General features: G+C 40.6%; 2 protein-coding genes across 8 annotated transcripts in view; one reads left to right on the forward strand and one right to left on the reverse strand.

Moving 5' to 3' along the window:
* The window catches only part of LOC145452579 (uncharacterized), a 260305-nt gene that overhangs the window by 50028 nt on the left and 183951 nt on the right, over positions 1 to 26326 (forward strand). The window lies entirely within an intron of this gene.
* The window catches only part of LOC145452577 (uncharacterized), a 57467-nt gene that overhangs the window by 4473 nt on the left and 26668 nt on the right, over positions 1 to 26326 (reverse strand). The window contains exons 6-10 of one of the 7 annotated variants that reach the window (XM_080330764.1): positions 8677 to 8815; positions 8121 to 8279; positions 3374 to 3414; positions 3181 to 3309; positions 19 to 203 (exon numbers count right to left, since the gene is read on the reverse strand). The exons of 3 other annotated variants lie outside the window; for them this stretch is intronic. In XM_080330764.1, coding sequence (XP_080186890.1) covers positions 19 to 203; positions 3181 to 3309; positions 3374 to 3414; positions 8121 to 8279; positions 8677 to 8815 — 653 coding nt within the window. The remainder of the gene's footprint in view (positions 1 to 18; positions 204 to 3180; positions 3310 to 3373; positions 3415 to 8120; positions 8280 to 8676; positions 8816 to 26326) is intronic. 3 more of the 7 variants (XM_080330763.1, XM_080330761.1, XM_080330760.1) reach the window with 3 other exon arrangements.

Raw genomic sequence — 26326 nt, forward strand, 5'->3', positions numbered from 1 at the left:
CTAGTGCAATCGCCATACCCATTCGGTCACGCCGCATTGCTGTCTCGTGAAGCGCAAAACATGATTCGGTCCGTTGAGCGTAGACTGACAGCTTGCTTGCGAGAAATATTCCTGGTTCGTTCCGACCACAACAGTCCTATTTGAAGCGCATGAAGGCAGAAATATTTGCATTTCGGAACCATCACACGTGATGTCAGTCGGCGCTACAAAGGATCGTATATTAGCAATAGCAATCCAGGTACTCGTAAACACAAGGGTTATTTACCCTTGTTACCGCACATCCGTAAACTTTTTTAGGTGCATGGTTCCGTGAACTTCGCGAACCGCGAATTTAGGGGTCCTCATTACTAAAATAGGTTATCACTTCCATTTTGTCCCAATCACGGCCTTATTGCTTTGATGCCTAGAAAGCTAGGTGATGACTACAAAAAGTCATCACTTTCGTCTATACCGCTTCTCGACCTGATTACCCGTTGGGTATGCAATTATAGTGGCTGTATTCTAGGACAAGTGTATCTAGATTGAGACCTGTGGTGAACACTGAAATAAGACATATTAAGCACATACCTATGCACTTAAAGGTTTAATTTCAACATTGGCCTTGCATGGTCCTGTTAGATGCCGCATACCCTCAAAGGTTTCACGGACCCCAGGTATTCAAACACTGCGTTAATATGTCTCGCAATGAATATCATCCATTATGTTACGGCCACTTGACTAGTATGAGTAAGCTTGGGATTTAAAATCCGACAATCTGGGCCAAGCCGAGTACCCAAGTAATCGCATAATTAGGGGTTATATTACATTAATCCGTGCAAGACACACAACGTGCTGTACAGCACGATACACAAGATGTAATAAACTGAAAGGAGGATGTCGGACCGACCCAGTGTTGGGATCAAGTCACTGCCTTCGAGTCACGAGCCATTTCGCGTCATTGCATATTTTGACTCGAGTCAAGTCAAATCAATCGATTTTCAAAGGTGACTCGAGTCAAGTCAAGTCACTCGATTTTTGGAGGTGACTCGAGTCAAGTCAAGTCAAGTCAAGTCAAGTTGCCTTTTCGAAGTATGGGGCATGATAACGTCATTGCATTTTGCTAGCTGTCTGAAATACAGATTGACTGGTCATTCATTTTGAACTGATGAACGAATATAGAGTAAAATATATACGCAAGAAGGAGCTGTATCGTTCACATATACCTATACGTAGAGAACTGCTAAACCACAGTTTATAGTTATCAACCAAAGTAGAGAATAAATACGAATTGATAGGATGCAATTCACATTACCCATTTGCAAATCGATATGATACAATTCGAGCCTGCGCCAATGGTTGAGAACTGTATAAACTATATTCGATTTCAATTAGAGCCCGACCGATATTGGATTTTTGGGCTGATACCGATAAAACCGATATCTAACACTTTCACCGATAACACCGATATATTCAGCCGATATTCAAATAAGGTGGAATCTACCTCATAAGATACATTTTCAAAACTTCAGAGCATTTATTTCAACGGCTTTACAGCCATTGTCATACTAGAACAGGAAACAAAATAAAAAGACTGCATCTGGACACCTGAAAGTGTAAGCTATATGAAATACAGCAATATTCCCAGTCTAGTGGTCAAGAATAATAAATTTTTGACTTCCTACCACCATGTTGTGACGTCACAGAAATTGCCGATATTTTTTCACCTCAAATGGCCGATACCGATGATTCTTTCAAAGTGTGATATCGACTCGATATTATCGGCGAACCGATAATCGGTCGGGCTCTAATTTCAATTTCAATAAAACAAGAGGTTTGGTTAAGGTGAAAAACAGAGATTAATTACTTTGCTATACTAGTTTACGACAACGTAAGCTGTAAGCTTCGATCACTTTATTTGCGGTCAATTAATTTGTGAGGGAACAATGAAGACTCAGTAAAACGCACGATCATTAAATGATTAGTCGCTTTCACGGTTACACCAGCGTTTCGGAACTATCCGAACATATGCAAGATTCAGTGATTTTTATCGACACCGATTACTTGATGACTTAAAATTGACTCGTGAATTTTGCTCCAAGTCACGAGTCAATCCATATTTCTGATACGTCGAGTCAAGTCAAGTCAAGTCATTTTAGCAAAGCGACTCGAGTCAAGTCAAGTCATTCGAAAAAGGTGACTCGAGTCATCCCAACACTGGACCGACCAAGTATACGGTCCTCAATACTTCATTGTACTTCCCGATGTATCAGTGTTTGATTTTATATTCTGTTGTGTATCTATTATAGACCCGTTACTGTGCTATTTTCATTTGGTCTTCACACGTCCTTCCCTTTCTCGTCCTATTAGGCATCGCGTCGAGTATATTCGAGCATCGCGCACTATGACTTCATCCGAGCACGGATGAGATTGGAAGTTCAGATATGTACTTTTGTACAGTTGTACACCGCGCAGTTATGCTTTGTACAGCTTTACACCGCAAAAAGTTGAGCTGTTTATTCGTCGACGATTCCACTTTCACCGCACTTGGTGATTTTGCTGTAGGCGCATCACGACTTCATGTCGTCCCGATGAACGTGCATCTCTTGGTACTGTAGGCCAGTGTTGGGGACTCGAGTCATGACTTGATTTGACTCCAGTCACTTTGCAAAAATATTGATGTGTAGATGGATTGTGAATTGCATCATATCATTTTTTCGACTTTCTGAAGTTTCATATTCTGTCATCTACTGGTGGGACAGTTATCGCCGTGGTCTTTAGTGAGCCATACAATGCCCCATTGAAGATGCGATTTACACAATATTCGTCACGCGATATATAATTAATAGTGAATCAATCTGTATTTCAATCATTTTGCAAAATGCAATACTTGAGTCATGCCTCGAACTTCTAAGACTCGACATGAATTTGTGCCTTTACTCGTGACTTGACTTTAGTCAAAATGTTTAGCTTGATCCCAACACTGCTGTAGGCCTCTACTTCGCATGCTCTGATACCATCAGTCAGAGTTTCAAGGCTTTTACAGTGGAAAGAAAGTAGCGAAGATACGATTCTCATTGATAATGTAACTCTTGGTGAAATGGAGCATTTAATTCTGTTTCTGGAAGAAATTATTTCACACTATTCGTCTCGAATATATTCTGACTGGAATACTCGAATCATTGTGTTCAGTCCTATACTTACGAGCACATGTTCGCATATTTTCCAGAAGATCATAACATCCATGCGAGCAGTCGCATGTCCGCGCTCCTCCTTGTGGTAAGCAAAGGTCACTGCACCCTCCGTTGGCAATTTCACACGGACTCAATATACCTTGAACAATCCGATCACCATAGTGTTAGGTTGGGAAACGGAAGGTACGCATTACTACACTCACTCGCTACCTCCACCGTGAAACAAACTTGTTGGCCCGATTTTCTAAAATTCGAACAAAATGTTGACAATAACACTCAGCGTTGTTCGATCAAACAACAGCATTAGGTTACATGTTGTTTGATATAGATTAGGGCAGTAACGAAGTACGTCCACATTTTCCGAGTACTCAAGTAGGCTCTCCCAATAACTTCACTATTTGCTCAAGCGGTCGTGGTTGTATAGACTATACTTGTACTTCCACTCCATAGTTTATAGGCAAGAGCTTGCCCAACGCCTACTTACCATTTTGCGTACTTTGAAGTCACAACTTATACGTGGGTAGAAAGTTACGACGTTACGTCTGCGTCTAGTCGAGTACTAACGATGTCTACTTAGACGACCTCTGATTTGATTGGGGGGCATAACCAGAGGTGGTCAAAGTAGACAAGAAAGCTACTCAAATAGAAATATAAGTAGAAGCAGTGACGCAAAAATCTACTCAAGTACGAGTAGAAATAGTCCTTTCAAAAGCAGCCTAGAACTACTTGAAGTAGAAGTAGAATTGACTGACTTTAAATCTATATAAGTAAGTAAGTAGTTGTGAAATCGATCGAAACTGGTTGGCATAGACCAGGGGTGGGCAAACTTTTGAGCTCGCGGGCCGCATTCAACATCAGGATCCATTCGCGGGCCGCACTATATAAAATTAGGATGATAAACCAAAACACAATATTTGATTATATAGCGAGGACATGGAGATAATCTATATGCTTATTTAAAATCAACCATACATTGCTTTGACGAAATCGTACACGCGTCAGAAAAAGTGGCAAGACTTTATAGCAGTGGTTCTCAAAGTGTTTTTAGACACACCCCCTTTGTGATAGTGAAAAAATTCGCGCCCCTCCTTATCGTCATATCACAAAATCCACCCGGGATGATAGCAACTCCAACATATTGTTTGATGGCATGGAAAGTTATGGCTGTTGATGAGAGGATTCAAAAATATGAAATTCGGTCTATATATAGAGAAACACGCCTGAATTAGAGATAAATCGCGCAGAGCGAGAATTTTCTTTCAGTTGACCTCTTCTTCGCGCCCCCAGGTTGCGAACCACTGCTTTATAGGTTGGTTGACCTCAAAAACCAATTTGTCAAAACTATTGGGATGAAAGTCGGTTGTCCCGCTTCTTAGAAAAGTGATTGAAATTGAAATCGGTGAGGAGCTATCTGTTCATAGATTTGCTAATCCACTTTTGGGTCAGTTCCAGGACACAAAAAGCTGACAGCATCAAAACCATGTTAGCTTCAAACACGCTTCTACTATATGTATGGAATATAAATAGCCGACTTTTACACCAGGGGTGGCCAACCTCTTGACCATTCACGGCCGCATTTCGACTACTCATGTAACCTACGGCCGCATTCCTGAGCGTGGGCATGGGCATATTCGTAACGAACGAGCTGAGCACCAAATATCCATGTTCCAGTGTCTATGTCTATTTCCGGTAAACTCTGGACTCGTCTATTTAATGATATAGGTTTACTATACGAACAGAATCATGAGTGGGCTCCAGAAACAGTAAGGAACTGGTCATATTCGCGCGAAGCGCGAAAATTTTTCAAGATTCCCGATAGAATTAAGTCTCTGTAGATTTTTAGTACGCATTTCAGCAATATTTTCAATAACTTTCATGGGACTCTCGCGGGCCGCACAAACTGGTGTTGCGGGCCGCATGTGGCCCGCGGGCCGTAGTTTGCCCACCCCTGGCATAGACTGTCAAAAGCTGCAAATTGAGCTATGCGAGAGGTGCAAAGCTTGATTCCCATTGATGCATCCCAGGAGGTATGAATTTTCGACAGCGCAGTGGTCCGCGAAGCATTTTCAGGGGGTCTGCGAAGCCTCCAATTTTACAAAATAGTCGATAACCTAATTTGTATTTTTGAAATTAGGACGATCAGGAGGCAGTTTCGCTTCATTACTAGTAGAACTCACATCAACAGAATGGCCGTCTGAGATGAAATATCCTGCTGTGCAGACTCATTTTAGTTGTTAAACTGCCAATAGCCTACTGATACAAATATTTTGCTGTATAGAGATGTTTTGTTGTGGATTGTGTATAAAATAAATAATTGGAATAGTAAAGTCAATCCCGGTGACTTCGAAATGCTCACAAAAATCCATTTTCTCCTGTGATATCGGCCTACATAACCATTTTTGATAAACACTTCAAGATGAGCTGCTCGATAGAAATGAACAGCAGGCTTGACGTTATACGTTCAATAAAAAATTGTATGGCAATTTTGGTGCCATAATTTTTGCAATCATACCCAGATGTGTCGTCGGAAGCATTAGGCGTTATTAATACATTTGCCACCACCTTTCTTTGTCTAAATGGATTTCAGCACTCGTTGATATGAAATCGAAGGCACGGATTTTTAAGACACGACCATACGTATTTCAAAAAATGCAGTTGCAGAATTCAAGAAATTTCCACACAAATAGTATGATGTTATCTTCAAGAAAAGTCATTTCGTTGCTGTTTATCACTAGCCTACAGTTATCATTTGCGCAAGTTAGATGACGATTGTACGATAATTGAGCTAAATTTGAACCAAAACTTCGGGGGGTTCTCGGAGGTCCGTGTCGGTCAAAACGGGGTCCGCGAAGACAAAAAGGTTGAAAACCACTGGGCCATAAGCATTGTCCACATCATGGGATGAAAATTGTAGCATTGATATGGGAATGCCATACTAATCCTCTGTTTACTCTAACACCCCGATTTAGATAATATGATGTTATGGCGCCCTACCCCATTTTATAAGGCTCGTAGTTTTGTCGAACGGAGATACGGAGAAGTGGTGTCGGATACGGTGTTAACACTTTGCCCGATTAGTAAACGTTAATAAAAATATATGGTTGATCGTAAAATTGCCATAAAGTGTTGCTTTATTTCCGGAAAATAGAGGCATTACCACGCTTGCTTTAATACTTCAACATGTATGTTCTCAAGACAAAAGAACTGAAACTAATTAAAACTAAAAGTATGATACTGGGAATCAGTGTTGGGATGACTCGAGTCATGACTTGACTCGAGTCAGACTCGAGTCACTTTTTTCGAATGACTTGACTTGACTCGAGTCACTTTGCTAAAATGACTTGACTTGACTTGACTCGGCGTATCAGAAACATGGATTGACTCGTGACTCGGAGCAAAATTCACGAGTCAATTTCAAGTCATCAAGTAATCAATGTCGATAAAAATCACTGAATCTTGCATATGTTCGGATTGTTCGCGAAACGCTGGTGTAACCGTGAGAGCGACCAATCATTTAATGATCGTGAGTTTTACTGAGCCTCCATTGTTCCCTCACAAATAAATTGACCGCAAACCAAGTGATCGAAGCTACAGCTTATGTTGTCGTAAACTAGTACAGTAAAGCAATTAATCACTGTTTTTTACCTTAACGAAACTTCTTGTTTTATTGAAATTGAATTCGAATATAGTTAATATTGTCCTCAACCATTGGCGCAGGCTCGAATTGTATCATATCGATTTGGAAATGGGTAATGTATTGCTTCCTATCAATTCGTATCTATTCTCTATTCTGGCTGGTAACTATAAACTGGTACAGCGCCTTCTTACGTGTATATTTAACTCTATATTCGTTCATCGGTTCAAAATCAAAGACCACTCAATCTGTATTTCAGATAGCTAGCAAAATGCAATGACGTTATCATGCCCCATACTTTGAAAACGCAACTTGACTTGAATTGTGACTTGACTCGTGACTTGACTTGACTTGACTCGACTTGACTCGAGTCACCTCCAAAAATCGAGTGACTTGACTTGACTCGAGTCACCTTTGAAAATCGATTGACTTGACTTGACTCGAGTCAAAATGTGCAATGACTCGAAATGACTCGTGACTCGAAGGTAGTGACTTGATCCAAACACTGCTGGGAATTGAAAGAGAAATATAAATATAAATACTACTTCTAAAAAGCGGAGGATACATTTCATGTCTTTTGTCCAGAAAGTTTCAGCAGTGGTCAGCTAAAACAGGTGTAAAGCTAAGAAAAATTCAGGGTCCACTTATGCAGATCAGGTTACGCCATAGGCTGCTGGATTACGATATGATGGGTAAAAGCTAGATTGCGAAATGGTAGTTTCAAACGCTATGATGGGCCGTATATACTGTGATGAAATATTTCATATGGTTGACAATGCGGCGTGAACGGAACCACGCAACCACCTACCTAAATTATATTCAGAGATACGTTCGTGAAATTGTATTAGTGTGCGCGAAGCGCGACAAAAATTCTTGGCTTTACTCATCTTTTATAAATATTAATGTAGATACTTCGTGGAAACAGCCACGAAATTCCTCAGGTTATCTTTCTGATTGGAGGATTAAACTACTTCTACTTGACAAACTGAAAGTAGCGCAAAGTAAGTAAGTAGATCACAAAATTTTACGAAGTAGAAGTAGAAGTAGCTGGAAATTAGATCTACTTGAGTAATTACCTAAGTAGCGGAAAATACTTGAGTACTTCAAGAAGTAGAAGTACTTCGTTACTGACCACCTCTGGTCATAGCTTAGGATGACGTGCTATCATATACCTTCAAATCGGTTGAAATATATTGGTATTCCTATTAGGATATATCTGATAATTATTGTTCAATCGTTGAAAATCCTCATCATGGATATCAGTGTATCGACGAAAGGTTTGAAACTGACCCACCAACCAACTAAGATCAATTTACCCGAGAGAGTCCAGAGCATAATAACAGATGATGTGCTGCCCTGCCTGACTGGGGTCAGGATTCCAGGTGATGTTTGATGCGTATGACCAGGTGGCGTTCATGTAGATCGGGACCGATACTTCCACACCAACTGGACCAAGAACTACGAATTGGATAATTCTGAACAAGATAAAAAAAATACCGCCGGCTATTACATGATTCAGTTCTATGATGTATTATACGGTGTAATACCTTTGCTGGACCATTATTTTCGCAAAACAATGATCCTTCAATTAACGTTAATCTTGCCACTGACGTTAAATATCACAACACTGCAAATTTACATTACCGAGTACTTCAACAATGGCATTATTATTAATTCCCTCTTCACATTGGACGATGCTGCCCTCGACAGATCTTGATTTTTGCATGCGACGAAAGCAACGCCTATTTATTCGTTTAACGGGTGCTACTTACAGATGCCCACATGGATATTTTGTGCATTTATCCGGAATATCGCAGATCGTATATTCCAAATATACCGGATGATTAAACATGTCTGTTATTTTGCCCATACATTTCGTTAGGGTCGCTTGGAAATGCGTGGATAATTTCATCAAATGTGCCGTTGTCATCGGACACAGTCAGCGTTTCTCCATCTTGTATTGTTTCTTCTGGATAAGTCGGCGAATCATTACACGTTGTTGTTGAACTGACTGAAGAATTGAGTTTGGTGAAACAATGATATCTATAGACGTAGTTTTGCTTACTATCGACGAGGAATTGCAACGGTACTTGACTCAAGTACTCTGTCGGCTCCACAGTTCTGGTCTCGTTCACTGTAATTGTACTCAATGGGTGGTCTTCCAACATCAGAGCCACAGGTATGAGATATGTTCCACCTGCTCCGTCATAATGGATTTGGCACGTACTCTGAAGTGCAAAAAAATAATTAGTCGGTGTGGTAGCGACAGGACCATTGGGCCCCTGACATTTCGGAAGAGGACTTTATATATTTTTGTCCTTGATGATTTTGCGGCATACACACCGAATCATGATAAACATACACACGAGCTGTGCATATGCATTTGCATACCATGAGTGCATTATATGCATATGCGGCTGGACAAGGCCAAGGAAAGGCTGATGATGTGTGCTCGAACTTAACCAAAGCGACTATAGAAAGTATCGACACCCTACGCCAACAGCGCAACGTGTCTCTAGAGCCCGACACAACAGGCGGGCTATACCAATCGATATCATAATATTCTGACATATCCAATGTATGCAGCTACCAGCTGCAGCTACCTAAACGGAAAAATCACTATAAGTTGAATGACAATGCATGAAAATTCGTAGGGACCTAATGCATTCTCTGGACCCAGATCTACCCTTACAGGTCAAAGAAGAGCTGTTAATTTGTGTGCTCACTTCGTTTCTCTGCGACGCGTTTGCACTACGAAACACAAGCTCATTGCCCATTGCCGCGACGCCAGCTGAGCACTCACTCTCGCCCCACAGCCACCCATTTGCTTATAAGCTAAGCTCTCGTTTCTCCAGACAGCATTGTTGCGTCCCTATGTCACTCTCCATAACTATGAAAAATTCGAGGTTGATTGTGGGGGTTCCTGGGCCATGAGCGAGATAAAATTTAACTTTCCGCAATCAGTACAGCGGCAGCTTTCGATTGATGCCCGTTTTATCAAATTTGATGCTCGGCAAGCCGGTCAAAAACTACCATCAAATCGCCTTTAGCCAATTGGAAAGTATGACGTCAACCAATTCCAATGAGCCGTGAGATATGCTTGTGTGTACTCAACATATAGGACACTATGTTTCAACCATTCCAACGTAATATAGATACGTTTTCTCTGTGTAATCCTTCCCCAATTCCAGAGTTTGCCAAATTTCCTGAGAATATTCAGAGATTTGAAATAGAGTACGTAGCTATATATGTTGTTATCAGATGCGGACAAACGTAGTCAGCGTTAGCACTCGAGTGGAGTTAGAAGAAACGCCGTCAATTGCTACTACTATACGTAGTAGCATAAGTGACAGGTAACAACCACTTCGAGTGGAAATAGAAATCGAAGCCCTCAAAACGGCTGAAGCAAGTTTTAAAAATAGATTTGGTCGAGAGATCGCATACATTTAGTAGTAAATCGGGGTGGCTACTTTCGAAATCTTGGCGACAAACGTCAAATGCCCAATCATACCACAAAAAGGAGCGTTTTTCGAAAATATATTCAGGTAGTGTGATGCAGGGGCTGTGTCATCCGGCTTTTCTCACAATTTCACTCTTAGTAGTAGAAAAATATCTGAAAACTGCTAATCTTTTACAAAACACAGAGTATAGAAAGTATGTAGTTTTGCCTATAAACCCGTTAAGGGGAAGTGGGAGTAGTCTAAAATAATAGTAACTCGAGTATTTAGTTTAAATGTAGGCAAAACCTACCCCCACAAAGCAGAAGTATTACCTTACATGACCACCTCTGGTAATTATGAACTACGGTGTTCTCTAGACCCTAGTTATATACCCGATCATATCCAATAAATATGAGGAGCATAAAACAAACCTCGTTGAGAGTGAAGTGCGGGTATCTGACATTGCACACACCAGCGCATTCGTCATATGAAAGCGTATTGCTAGATTCAGCGTATCTGCAAGTCACACGGTCCCCATCGCTGTCAACGGACTGGATCAGTATGGTTGACGGACATCCTTGCAGGAGTCTGAAACGAGTCTTGTTACCAAGGCTACACTCTCAATGACGTCTTGGATTAAAATATTTATACCTGACTACTGGTGGACTGAAAGTGCGCGGTGGATTATTTGGGTATCCCGTATCAGATCTTGCGGCCAAATCGACAAGAGACGGTACCGCCCAACCACTGCTGCCACCACTGTACAAACCTGATATCCAAGCGCCTCCTTTATAGCTAAAATGAACGACATGCACACTTGGCTTAGGATTCAATTATAGAATTATATTCAACAAATATAAGTAGCCCTGTACCTAACGTAAAATGGGCCCGATGTTTGTACTTCCACTGTAAAGCTGTTGTATCCGTAAGCCCAGTTTTCGAAGGGATCATACGTAGTGCATTTGATTGCGGTAGGCAGAGTATTTCGTCCACTCGTATCGTTTATGGCTGAGTAGTTTGTAGAGATCGTCCAATATCCACCAGGGTATGATTCGACTTGGGATGATATCGCAGCATCGTCACAATCCCAATTACCCCAATCGCGACGCCAACCGAGTCGATAATTAACTTCGATCTGCAAAAGAGTAGAGATGGTGTGAATCTCTGAATGGTTCAGGTTCGTGTGAACGCGAACCTTTTTGAAAGGTTCTGTGTGAACGCGAACGTGAAACTCATGACGTCACGTGACGTCATATTGCTAATTCCATCGCTATCTTTCGATGAAGTATTAGCCTATTATTACTGTTCAATTGTACACGATACGTACTACCTAGCGACGACTCGGCCACATAATGCCACAGTGCTGAAGTACATATTGGCGTTTTAAATGTCGCTAAATGTATAAACTGAGGCAATCAAATAATTCCATAAAATCAATATCTTTCGTCGCTTTGCCGACAATTTCGACGAGGACTTGCCAGAGAATATAAGCTTACGCCTTAACGGTCTAGGCCAGACCGTGCAATGTAGTCGGCGTCTGAGTATTGTTACATTGATATTGAGCAGAGTGTAAAACAGGTTTCTATACTTGCCCCCGATATTACCCCATTAACAAGTTATACGGCAGTAGCCAACACCTCAATCGCACGGATTTGGTCTTAATGATACATTAACATATGAAGTCAAGATTGACCCCGTACGCCTGCTTGATTTTTTACATCAGAAAACGATATCATTCTCATTGATTGGTTGAATAAGCATCATTCGCTGACTACATGTAGTGTATTTCGCTCGTGATGTTGTGGGATTGCGGGTCAAGCTCACAGAAGAGAGCAAACTTTTGTAACAAAGCAAGTAAAATTTTTGAGATTGCCAAGGTGCATGCTCGTTTGTTGTTGATTTTTTTATGCTGCCAGCGCCGTGCATAGTGTGGCCCGCAGTTGAAGTGCAATAAATTTGAAACTAAGATGTTATAATGAAGTGAAAATTGTAATATATGAAAAAGGTTCACACTGCAGTGTTGGGATCAAGTCACTACCTTCGAGTCACGAGTCATCTCGAGTCATTGCAGATTTTGACTCGAGTCAAGTCAAGTCAATCGATTTTCAAAGGTGACTCGAGTCAAGTCAAGTCACTCGTTTTTTGGAAGTGACTCGAGTCAAGTCGAGTCAAGTCACAATTCAAGTCAAATTGAATTTTCGAAGTATGAGTGATGATTCAAAGCCATTACATTTTGCTAGCTGTGTGAAAGATAGATTAATTGATCATTTATCTTGAATCAAAGTAACAAATATCTAGGTAAATATACATGTAAAAAGACGTTGTATCCCTCGCGTACTATTAAAACTGCTAATAGAATACGCGAGTAACTGTACAGCTACATGCTACAGTCAGTTATTATCAGCCAAAATATAGGACCTAATGCGAAGCTTCGATAAGTTGAAACAAATTGATGTGATACAATAGCCTGCACTACCCATCTACACGTCCGTGGGAATATAAACGCACAAACCGTATTAGTTTGATTTAAATCATACAAGAGAGTTGGTAAATGTGAGCACTGCGCAACGTAAGCATTGAGCCGTCTAAGAAACAGAGGCACATTGCTATTTAGATTAATCTTCTACTACTACTTCGACAACGTAAGCTGTGATCGTTTCGTTTGCGTTCAGTTTATTTGTGATGTAATAATGGAAGATTAGTGTAACCTAGAATCATTGAATGACTGGTTGCTCTCACAAGTGACACCGGGGCATCTGGAACAATCCGAACATACACAAGATACAGCGATTTATTTGACACAAGTTTACTTTATGACTTGAAGTTGACTCGTAAATTTTACTCCAAGTCACGAGTCAATGCACATTTTCGAAGCTCCGAGTCAAGTCAAGTCAAGTCATTTTTCCAAAGTGACTCGAGTCAAGTCAAGTCATACGAAAAATTTGACTCGAGTCAGACTCGAGTCAAGTCATGACTCGAGTCATCCCAACACTGGTTCACAGTGCAGAACCTACCAAGGTTCTGTTGTGAACGCGAACCTCTAAATTTTCGAGGTTCACACACAGAACGCGAACGTGAACCTCACGTTCACACCATCCCTACAAAAGAGAACACAGTCTTAAAATCTATATATGACGATTCTGAGATGGAATAGCACTACTGTTTACGGTGCAATGATGGAACAAGAAGCGTCAGAAATTGTCATTCTTATTGAGGAGAGAAGTATCGACCGACCTAAATATTATTATAAAAAATAATCGACATAGTAATCACTTATCACTTAAACAGGCATAGAGAGGCGATGCGGGAGGATGAAAATGCGACCTTGTCGGAAACGTTGATTTCGACATGGACGCTCGCTGGATAGGACCAGCAAACACACACTGTTCTTCTGTGAATAAAGTTTTATTGAAGTGTACTTAAGCTCATATCTCAGCCTAGCGAGCCGCATTCCTGTGTTTACTATAATTCGTACGCGATTCTTGTGATGGTCGCTTTAATCAGAGCGGTAGCGTGAACAGTGTGTCATTTGGTATGCCTCGGAATTGGAATTCATTCCTGTGCTGGCCGTCAAAATGTAATTCCAATTTACGGATTGGCCAAATACAACTTGTACTAAAACGTTTATAACTTTATATTACACTACTCAGCAGTCTACACATTACTACCCACACATATCGTGTCTCCAAAACACAACCACAGGAACCGATGACTGTGCTCATTAAATGTCATAATACCACATACACCGCTGAAGCGGATCAGTCCAGCTAGATTGTCCTTCTGTCGGACTCGAGCTTGCAAAGGGCTGTTTACAACGATTTGAGTGCTCAAATTCGTGTCAAGTAATGAGAGTAGATTTTATCGAGTAACGAAAATAACCCCTTTGGCACAAAGAGTAACATTTTATCAACGATTAATCTCATGGTAGAGCAATAGCGGGCCATTTTGGATGATGTGTAACAGGCAGGATTTTCATTCTGACCACGAAAAGTTGCATTTTAACTTACTTTCAAAGTCATGATCGCAGTTATCACGTCAAAGTAGGGAGTACTCGAATCGGCTCTAAATAAACTTTTGGTATCGAACCCCACAGGCACTATACGCACTAACTCAGTGGTTATCAACCTTTTGGGCCTCATGGCACACTCTGACAGGAGGTTTTTCTAGAAAAGTTCTAGAAATCCTTGTCTGAAAGGGAAAAATAGGTCGCGACACCCTAGCATTTCGAGTACAATATGCCTGGGGATAGTGGAGTAATGTCATGTTGCAACACTACAACACCAACGGGCTGCTTGTACGAGTGCGACCGAGGCTGACTCAAGAATTCCTTCAAAGTGTAGGGGTTTATCTAGGCTGCTCCGCGCCATCCGATTTGCGTAAGTGGTGTTCTACAAAAAGTTTGGAACGAACGTTCGGTCATCGGTCTAATGTAGAATGACCATAGATGTCGAAACACCACGAACGTTCAAACAATGAGTAGGCTACCCTGATAAGTGCAAGATTTCGGAAGATAATGTTTAAAAAATCGATAATCAAAAATTACGGCAAGTAATTGTTCTACCCGGTTCTGATGGTGGTGACAAAAACAAGGTCAATACCGTCTTACAGACCTCAACATCACGACCAAATAGCCGGGTCATGATCTTTTCTTTAGTTTCCACATTCCCAAATGCTACTCTATGTGGGTGAGTTGGCGTTCCAACGGAATTGACGGTAGAGGCCCGGTTTGATTCTCGGCAGTAGCAAGTTCCGAAGCATCAAAGGTTTATCTGAGATTCTCCTCCTCTACATGTCGCTATACTTGCCTCATGCTTGCAAAAAAGGCCCGGAGAAAGCCCCGAACAAGGACGGATTCAAAGAAGATAAGGAAAAGAGCGAGTAGGCCTATAATAAGATCAATATCGAACACCGTTATAGCGGACATTATGCTGAGGGATGCCAGACTGAAAGAACGTACTTTGTCGTTTCGACATTCTCCTATCTGTTCATTATAACGCGTTGTAAATTGTGTGTCTTGAGCGGATAAAAATAATAAAACCGCTTACTTTATCATACTCAGAACTTGGATTTCCTAATTTTTGTTATACGTCGACCTTGTTCACCACATTCTCTCGCAAGTTAAGTCAAGTCACAATTCAAGTGAAGTTGATTTTTTGCAGTACGAGGCATGATTACGTTATTGCATTTTCATAACTGCTCGAAATTTTGAGTGGAGGGACGAATACAGAGGTAAATAAACATGCATGAAGGCATCGTATCGCTCACGGATACGTAGAACTGCAAAACTACCTAAGTAACTGTATAGCCTCAGTTTCAGCCAACATAGAGAATAGAATACGAAACCTCAGAATGTTGAAACTAATTGATCTGATGCAATGCAGTAGCCACCTACACATTCGTGAGATACAATGTAAGCCTGCGCCAATGGCCGACGAGTGGTATAAACTTATAAACCATATTAAAATTCGATTTAAATTATACTGGAGGTTTTGTTAAGGTGGGTACCGACCAAAATGAGCCATAGCATAGATAGATACTTTGCCATTAGATTACTTTACTACTAGTTTACGACAGCGTAGGCTGTAAAATCCGATCAATTCGTTTGCAGTCAATTTATTTCTGATAGAACAATGGAGGCTCAGTAAAACGTACAACCATTGAGTGATTGGTCACTCTCACAAATCACACTAGCGCAGGGGTGGCCAACCTGCGACCGTAGAAGGGAATTTGTGCGGTCGTGTACACGTAATTCAATGAGTATGTGTTGGCGGCCGTCGACTTGCAATTTGAATTTACGAATTGACTCCCGATTTTTAGAGAGACTTGGTCTTGAAATTTTTCGTGTCTTTGGGAGGGGCCGTTCACACTTTCATTTGTGTGCCTTGAAGTCAACTTTCATCAGAATGCACCAGCCAAGGCTGTGTCAACTGAAAGAGTTCGTGCACCATCTAAAAATAGCATATTGCAAGCTCTCGTACTCGAAATTTCATGCTGGTGACGTCATATTTTGTGATATGATTGTTGATTGTTAATATACGATGTTCTTTTGAAAATATTCGGGGTCATTTTAATAGAAATATTATTCGATCGCATATTGAAGTTCGGTACCTCCAAAAATCTTTTCAAATAATTCTAAAAAGCAAAAAATATATTTCCTGTCTCTAGTCCAGAAACCTTCAACGGTGAACTGGAACATCAGATCTAACGCTCAAAAAATTCATAGACCACTTTTCCCGATTGAATGAGATGCTAGACTACAATACGATAAGTAGATGCTAGATTGGGTAGTTCCAACCGGTTTGATGAGCCATATTTATTGCGATGAAACATGTCATATGGGAGACAGTGCTGGGTGAACGGAACCACGCAGCCCACCACCTGTTCACCGATTCTTTGGTGAAACATTCTTGTCACCCCATGTCTACTTTCCGTACAGCGCGACGAAAATTCTGGGTTTCAATTATTTTGTGAAAATTAAATTCTTTTTCCTACTCCTTGAAAACTGCCTATGAATTCCTCAGTCTCTAATTGGAGAAATATAATACATTTTCATGACAAACTGAAAATAGCGAAAAGTAAGTAAGTAGATCACAAAATATTACGAAGTGAGAAATGCAAGTAGTGGAAATCTACTTGAGTACTTCGAAAAAGTAGAAGTACTTTGTTACTAACCACATGTAACCTTTTGCAGTGAAAAGCGGTGAAGTTCATGACTGGTGAGGCACTGACCCCTTTTAGAGTTCGATTTACAAGTATAGAAACCGAAACGACTGATTAAATTGGTGACTTGTTTTGTATCACAATGGCGCTATTCAAACGAAGGCTACATAAGAAGCTAATATATATCAACTCTTCAAAGTAGGAATGGACGGAGAATACATAACAGCTACATCAGTAAGTGAGTGTATTTCCTCTGCATTACATATTGGCCATCGGAACTCACGATTCCTACTGCACCAGTGGTTTTCAGTCTTTTTGGCCTTGTGGCACCCTCTCAAATGAAAAAAAATAGTTCGCGGCAGCTTAGCACTTCGAGTACCACGACCAGCGAGTAGCGTAGTGGTATGTTACACCAGGGTTGTAATGACTCGAGTCCGACTCGAGTCGCGATTTTTGGTGACTCTTTTTGACTCGAGTCATTTTTTCAAATGCGTAAAATGACTCGAGTTGTTCTCCAGTCATTACGCACAACTCAAACAAAGTCATATGACTAGGGCGGCCAAGACAGACATTTCATAGTAACTGCGAAGAATAGTGAAGTTGCCACATTATTGGTATTTCGTCTATACCAGTCCTGATACTTGGAGAATGAGGTCAGAAACTGTTAAAACTGAGTAAATTGACTGTATTATCAACGCGAGCCATTCTATATCACTCGAACAGAGTTGAAAAAGTGGATTGAACCTGATCTAACTGAAAATTTAAAAGTGAACATGTTGACTTAGACTTGGAGTCAAGTCAAAACACCGTGACTCGGACTCGACCCTCTACTGGCTGACTTGGGCTAGGACTTGACTCGGTGGTGAATTGAAAATGACTCGACTCGAGTCAAAACTATAAAAGTTGGATCCACTTTGACTCGGAACCTTGTGACTTGGTTACAACCCTGCGTTAAACTGATGCAACACTAATAGGCCAATGGTCTTTGACCGCCTTGGACTTTGGAATCCCTTCCAGAGTGCTGTGGGGTTTTCTAGACTCCTACTCGCCCCCCGCCTACCTAGTCGGTCACTTAAAAAAAGTCTGGAACGTAAGTGGGCCGTGCTTCAAGTGGGCATCTCAGGAGTCATCGGTGAAGTGTAAAATTACCATGGATATTAAAATACCATGAACACTAAATATTCAACGAGTATACCCTGAGTGCAAGATATTCGCAAGATGATGACTAAAACAATATCGATAAAAGGACACCAACCTACGTCGTGTCATTGTTCAGCCCCAGGTTCTGACAGATGTGACTAGAAAAAAGGTCAACACGTTCGTCCAAATTTCACCATCACAGCACGTTTGCCCGAGTGGTGATCTTTTGCTTAGTTATCACCTTCCCAAATGCTGAAGTATTTGGGTGAGTTGTTCTACCATCAATGACGGCGGAGGCCTCGGTTTGATTCTAGGCCGTATAGCAAGTTCTGAAGCGTCGGAGGTTTATCGGAGGTTCTCCTATCCTATGTCCCAGAAATAAAAACGTTCAAAGACGAATTCAAGTAAGAGAAAGATAAAAGCAAAGAAGTCGAAGAACAGAAGAAAACGATGGAACACTGTTACAGTGTTACATTACTGAGGGGGATGCCAGATTGCGAGACCGCACTTCGTCGTTTCGACATCTTCCTATCTGTTCACTACATCGTATTGTACATTGTGTGCATTGCACGGATAAAAATAGTAGGCACAGCGATTATGCCACACTCAGAATTTGTATTCCGAAATTTTTACTATACATCGACCTTGTTGGCCACATTTGATTGTGGCATCCCGGATGAGAACCACTGTGCTACGTGGTGTATTTGCGAAGTAAATGGTGCATTGTTTCGCCGCGTCGCGATGGTCTGATTGTTAACTAACCAATCAGTGAAGCAGATAAATCCGCGTCTCATATGTTATTGTTTTCTCTTACATTATCGGTGATTTTGAGGGGAAAGAGGTGTTCTGACATGATTACTATTTAGTTCTTCGAAATCAGTGTGACAATAGGGTTCGATATGTAGGCCTACCAGTTATTAGGGCTGGGCAAAATCGAGTATCTGAGTGATTCGATTCTGAATCACGTAATATGCTTCGAGTCGAGTCGAGTAATCGAGTATCACTCATTATGACTTCATAACAGAATGTAGTATGTAAAAGTTCAAATATGCAACCACAAAGAATATAATGCTTGTTATCCGTCACATTAAAGATACTTCGGTAGTTTTTCGACCATACCGATTTCATTGCACTCGGTGACAATGTTTCGGGATGATCATGACTTCGGAAATGTAATATTTGCAGTAACGTTCATAGCTTTGTACTATATGTTTCGTATGCTTCGATACGGCCAATCAAGGTTTCAAGGCTTCAAAAGTGAAAATTAGTATAGAAACAATTATTCTCATTGATAAATTAATTTTCCGAGGCGAGGAGCGTATAATTTCAGTACTCGAAAAAATCGCACTTTACTACTCGACTCGAATCATTAAAATTAATACTCGATTCAGATTCGAGTACTCGAATCATTGTGCCCAGCCCTACCAGTTATTACAAATTCTGAGCTGTGTTTGATGAATTGCGCTATCACCGGTGAGGCTATAGGCTTGCCTATGCCATACCTCTCCTTTCACGCTATATGTACGAACAACAAATATGCGCAATTTCCGTTATTTTCGGTGAAAAAATCTTCAAAATGATGTCATTCATGATCCAGGAACAATGAACATCGATAAGAATACCAACAATCTTTCAAGATTTTAAAAAAATTTTCTACATTTTCTGACAAGAGGTGATCGGGCACGGCAACACTTACCTGGTGCGTATTTCCTTGACTGTTCAAATGTTTCCACGACACTGTGCCACCACGAAAATGTGAAGCACTTGAGAAGGATACTTGCAGAGTGATAGCTAAGAGGATTCCTGATATTCTCATGAACTCCATAATAGTTATATGTCAGAGCGACGGAAAGTGAAAATGTATGGTACTACTTTCATATATTTATACGCGAATTGATGTTATTGTTTCATTCGAACATCCTGTTTCGCTTGCTAGCGATGCGAAATGAAGTTTATCAAAACATTCCCGACTGTCGGAATACGCGTGTCAAGCATCTATCTCCAATATGAAGAATTTTAAAGATTCAATGTTCGACAAGACAAACCCGGTTGATGCAGTTGTTTTGAAGATAATTATTAATATTGTCCAGCTTCGCCCATCGGTTATCTAAAAACCTTGTGGACTTAAACGCGTTATATTTCTTCAAGGAAGTTCTTCAACCGCAACTACAGTTCTGGACATATATTCACAATATGAAAGCGCTAATTAGTTCGAATTGAAGAATTTTTAATCACGAGTAATCAACGGATCATGTCTCATCATCGAGAATAGGAAATGTCGTCCTATAGCAGATCTTCCACCGCATGGTGGTTTTTTGAAAGTGTTACGATATATCACCCAATAGAATGTATTTTCTTTACGTGAATCATTTCAAGCTATTCGATCCAAGTCTTAATAGCGTAATATTGCAGCGGTGGTGAATGGTGATAGAAGTCGCCTGCTCTGTAAATCAAAACGTCGTCACCGTGACGTGCGGTGTATCGTATCGTATGTCCGAGCAACACACCAATTACGCATTCTGCAGGTTTTTAGGATAGGTTTATTTGCACTCGGCACGCTGATGAAATGATGAAAACCATCCCATCAATCTCCGATTCTACGTAGCCGTCGCGCGAATTTGAAGCATCTATAGGTCAGGGGTGGGCAAACTTTCAGCTCGCGGTCCACATTATAGTTTAACTAGAATTATAAACCAAGACGGGAACTTACAGTTGATTATATAGTAACTATATGGAGACATAGAGATAAGGCATATATTTGTATTAAAAGAATTCAAACATTCATTTGATGATAACGCACAGGCATCAGATCGGCGATCGGCTCGTAGATATGCTAATTCTGCGTTTGGTTTAGCTTCGGGACACTCAATGCTGATATCATCGTAACCAGCAACCAGTAACTGTGTTAAACTTCCCTTATGCGCGTTCTTTTGTGAGGACGACATCCACATAATTTAATGTTATCTCAAACATTTGATTAGTTCGATTGATTGATTTTCCCCTCGTAATTTGATATATTGGGTCTATAATTAGGATATTCGGATTCGAGTGATGTTTCAATTTGCAGCAACGAATTCATTACAACAATGTCATATTATAACAAATAATACACTTTGCGTTACTTAGAAGTACATATCAGTCGCTTTGCTATCGATTTGCAAAGCATTCATCTTCGACTTTTCGCTTTTTGTATTGATTTAGACAACTCATTATGAATGAATTAAGGGGGCACTCCTAGTTAGAAATAAAAATTTTGTGAAATTTCTTTTATTATCGATCTAGAACGGAAATTTCACGCTGATTCCGAATATGTAACTACTTTTTTGATAGTCCAACTCCTTCTTGATCAAATCTACCTTATTTTGGTGGGCATTTTGAATAAAAATAAAAAATTACAGTCAAATTTCGAATATAGCCGTGTATATTCACTTTTATTGGAGGAAATAGCGCCATCTGGTGATTTCTATACCATACAGAGCTTGAAATAAGTATTATAGCCACTACTAGCCAGAGATGGGCGGATTCCCAAATTTCGGGATCCGAATCTATCCGGATCCGGCTGGCAATGTGAGATTCGGAGTCCGGCTGTTGAAGGTCCAGCTTGGAATCCGAAAAAATCCTGCCATAACAATGCTAATTAATCATATTGCAGCAAAAAATCCGGCTAAAATCCGACCATCACTGCAAATTCAAAATCCGGATCCAGTCCGGCCAGGTAAAAATTCAATGAAATCCTGCTCCGGATCCGGTTCCTGAACCGGACTGTGGCCATCTCTGCTACTAGCCAGTCTGCTGCTTCCATAAACCTGGCTGCTTGACTAATTCAGTACCGAAAACAGGTGGTATGAAGGCTGTGTTTTTAATTTATTTTTCTATTGGTTGACCGATCACTGACAATATTAGGTAGTATTTACTGTTTGTGGATAACTATGTTGGATTGCTTTTCATTTCTATAGCTTTCAATATGCCTAGAAAGAGTCGAATGAGGAAATTTAGCCGTAGCCAAAAACATTTTGTGCACACTTCGCAGTAGGCAAATACATCCAAATGATCCAGCACTGGGCCGAAAGAAAAAGCAAGCAAAGCAGCTACCAGAGTATTTTTTGCCACACATTCTGCCAATCTGGCTCTGTAAGAGGTTGTCAGATGAATCTTTATCGAGGAGATACATTAGTGGACTCGCCCATAATGAAAATGAGCCATTGAACATGACCCTATGGCAAAGGTATCTGAAAGAAGGATACTTTGGAACTGCAGCAGTCAAACGGGCCGTGGCGCTGTGTGTTCTCAACTGGAATGTTGGCTGTAGTGGTTTTTTGATGTTTTTGATAGCCTAAAGCTTACCAGTTGATACTCCCACAAGAAGTACTGGTTTTAGTGGACAAAAAATGAAAAAAAACTGCATCTCAACAGTCGTTCACTGTCAAAAGCGAAAAACTGAAAGAGTTCGAGAGTCCTTGGGCACATCCGACTAGGTACCTGGCGGGTATTACCGCTCAATTTCTGTTAGAAATGGTTCACTGTGTGATGCAAATCAACTAACGTGACCATTGATATCATGATCAGCGTTCATATCCTTGTTTATCGGAGTTATTGTGGTTGTAAATTTTTAAACGCGTTTTTCTCAAAACTTACTTTTTCTGCCTACAAATTCTATCTTCTCTGCACCTGCTTATCCGATTCATCTGAAATTTTGCACGAATGATGGTTTGGGCATATAGAATAATCCGATGGAGCGCTTTCTCAAATTTTTTTCCGTGGAGATTTTTATAGAGGAATAAATGTTGCAAAAAAGCCTAAATTTAGGGTTCGCTGCCAAAAATTTCATAAATTTTGTTACGAAACGTTTTTTTGAAAATCCCTCCATGGGATTGTAGATATATGTCTGTACTATCCCTCCACCAATTTTGAATAAAATATATCCAGAGCATTTCGACTTTTTAGGATTTTGGTGAACGGGGGGTGAAAATTTACATATCTTTTTGAGTTCTTGTCCCCTTGGGGGGTATGCCTATGGTTGAATGTAAAGGCCATATTCGGAAAGGAAATTTCCTGCCCTTTCAAACAATATATGGATCATGGAGCTTGCATCTACTTTGTGGGAGATATGACCATATACGTGAACACCTGTAAAATTCATTTCTAACTAGGAGTGCCCCCTTAAGGCCAAAGTTATGAAAAAGTGACACCTAACTGCGCATATGTAGGACGAATCTACTCAACACACGAACGTAATGGTTTTTCCAAGCACCATACTGAATGTTAGAGTTCTGTTCTAATTTCATATTCGTAATCAGCGTTCGAAAATTTACTTAATGGTCACCATTTCAGCCAGAAAGCAGAAATCATGCCGACCAGTGTAATTTGCCCCCAATCAAATGAAAGGTATTGTTATATCCGAATCTGGTGCGGGTATGGATTTACAACACTATACTCGAAAATATCCGAAAAAACACAATGTTATCGAAGTTAGGGAGAAATTCTTGTTGGGTCAAACTCCTGTGTCGATACTGTTTCTCTTTTATCGTGTGGGCACGTCGTTTCGACTTATTATCGAAGAGATACTAATATTATTTGAAGATGCGAGAATGCATTTTCAAATTATTCAATCGCTCTATCAGTCATGCAGGCATTTACATACCATACGCCACCGAATTCCGGCATTCACTCTAGGATTGCTACACAAGCCCGGACAGCGTGAAATAAGTTTGTCGAAGCGTCATCAAGTCGCCGTATGAGGAAGTTTGATGTCTATTTTTGTAGTGAGTGATTAAGTAAGATAAACACTACATCACGACCAAAGATGGTCGGATTCCAAAATTTCGTAATCCCAATCCATCCGGTTTCGGCTGGAAATTTGAATCTCGGAGTCTGAAAAAATCCGGCTGGTGAATTTTCAATTCCGAATCGAAAAAAATTCAGCGAATATCATGCTAATTTTTCATATTTAGGTTAAAAAATCCTGCCAAAATCCGAATTTCTAGGCAAATTAAAAATCCGGATCTAGTCCGACGAAATTCTGTTCCTACTCCGGCTCCTGAATCGGATCTGGGTCACCTTCGATCACGACGTGTATAGGAAGGCTCGACTTGAAATTTTCTATGCTCCGACATTGCCCACCAGGCCATTGAGATCACCGCGCGCGAGATTGGCATGTCTTCTTGAAAAGCTGAGGCGGCGATCTGCCAGACCCTATGCACCGATACCAAGTAGGCAGCATGGATGAGTGGATTGGCGAGTGCGGTTTTACAAGAGAGCATGATAAAGACGTACAGGTTCCAGCAAAAGCCATGAAAACTTTTGCTGTTGCACACCTAAAAATCACAACAGGCTAAAATAAATTCGATTAACAAGGGATAAGGTGAATTATTATTTGAATAAATCTATCGAGGATAAGAGTCTACGAACCGCTCGCCTCCATTTCATGGTTTCGCTATCAATAACTTCTTGCAACTGACACAATCGGGCAGATAGACGGACCAAATTGCAACTAGCTGGGTCAGAACTGAGTTGGGGTAGTTTTAAATCCACCGCTGTCGGCGCTATAGTGAAGCCGTTTGATTCTCGGTGGCATCGCGTTTCGTCAGCCAACACGGAACGGATCAGAGATAGAAAAGCCGTTATTGTTTGGCTGATATTAGAGCCCGGCAGTATGGTAGAAAGTTTGGTCTCGTGTGCCCTACGTAAATCTGCCATGTCAATAAAACGTAGATAAATCGTATTAGCTACAATGCTTGCAACTAAGAACCGATGGTTAAAAAACATTCCGGCATCCTATCTTCCCTACCTCCACCTATTTAGGCAACCCCGAGCATGGCTGCGAACACATACGCGATATTACCCACGACTTATTATCTTGTATTATCAAAATATTATAATGATTTCATAAAGTTCGGCCAATTCAGAATCAGCTTTAAAAACGAAATTGAGTGGATATAATGTCACTGCGATGAGCACCTGAAATTACAATTATGTGTAGGACCTATCAGTACAAAAAATTTATAGGATAAGATAGGACGTAGTTTATTTTTGTCCCTGATGTTTTTGAGGCAGATACAGATACACCGACTCATGATGATATACATACACACTATCTGCGAATACACATATCGTGACTGCATGAGGAAGGTACAGATATAGCCTTTTACGGCTTTCTAAGTCTTGCACCACCCCTCCATGCTATCCCAGTAATGCATGAGCGCCAAGCATGGAAGTCATGGACACCAGTGTTACTAATCAGGTCTTTGGTCTGACCCGGCCGGTGATCGAACCCACGACCTACCGATCAAGGAGCCGGACGCTTCAACATTACGCTATCTTGTCGATGACAATGACTATAACGAAAATGCACCTGTCAACGATAAAAATTGATATATATTTTGTACAGCACATCAAAATATACCTATTCAATCTATTGAACTTCATCAAAATCGCATTCAAGTGTAAGACTACATAAAATATGTCAGTGACGGTGGCAAAAATATAGCTTCCAATGTAAAGCTTGATACAAATTTGGTACAGCGTATCAAAATATATCTATTCAATCGATTGAACTATATCAAAATTGCATTCAAGTGTAAGAGTACATAAAATATATCAGTGAGTGACAATAGAAAAAGTATAGCGTCCTATGAAAAAATAGATACGTATTCGGAGTGATGGTGGTTTTTCCAGCGTGAATAATTCGGTCAAGTTCGAGTCAACTCATCGTGCGAGAGAAGGAGCAACACCATCTTTTCGGTCTTTTCGGAGCCAGAAACCGTGCGGTAAACAGGGTTCTCGTGTCGCCTTTCATCGTAGTACTCTTCATTTGGAGTATATAGTGCCTTTCAATACTTTTTAGCACCATCCGCACTTATTTTTGCAAAAACACTCATCCGTACACACCTATCGAAAACTGTTGTACAAAAAGAATATGAAGATACGGAACAATGTTTTGCTTATAGATACGCAACAAATAGACTACCTGTTTGGGTAAGTGGTTCTCAACCGATGTACAGATTGGACTGCTCGCCGCGAGAAAATGTGGTGAACAAGGTCGACGTGCAAGAAAAATTTAGGAATCAAAATTTCTCAGTGTGGCATTATAGAGAATGTGGCGACATATTGTCTCTATAGTGGCATAATCGTTGGTTTTATTATTTTTACCCGCTCAAGACGCACAGTGTACAATTCAATGCAATAAACGGACGGGAGGATGTCGAAACGGCCAAGAATGGTCTCTTAATCTGGCATCCCTCCGGCCAAATGTCAGTGTTCGATACATATCTTCCTTTTTAGGC

The sequence above is a fragment of the Botryllus schlosseri genome, chromosome 12 (assembly GCF_051294905.1).
Source record: "Botryllus schlosseri isolate E-star chromosome 12, Bs_hap1, whole genome shotgun sequence".
NCBI classification, from domain to species: domain Eukaryota; kingdom Metazoa; phylum Chordata; class Ascidiacea; order Stolidobranchia; family Styelidae; genus Botryllus; species Botryllus schlosseri.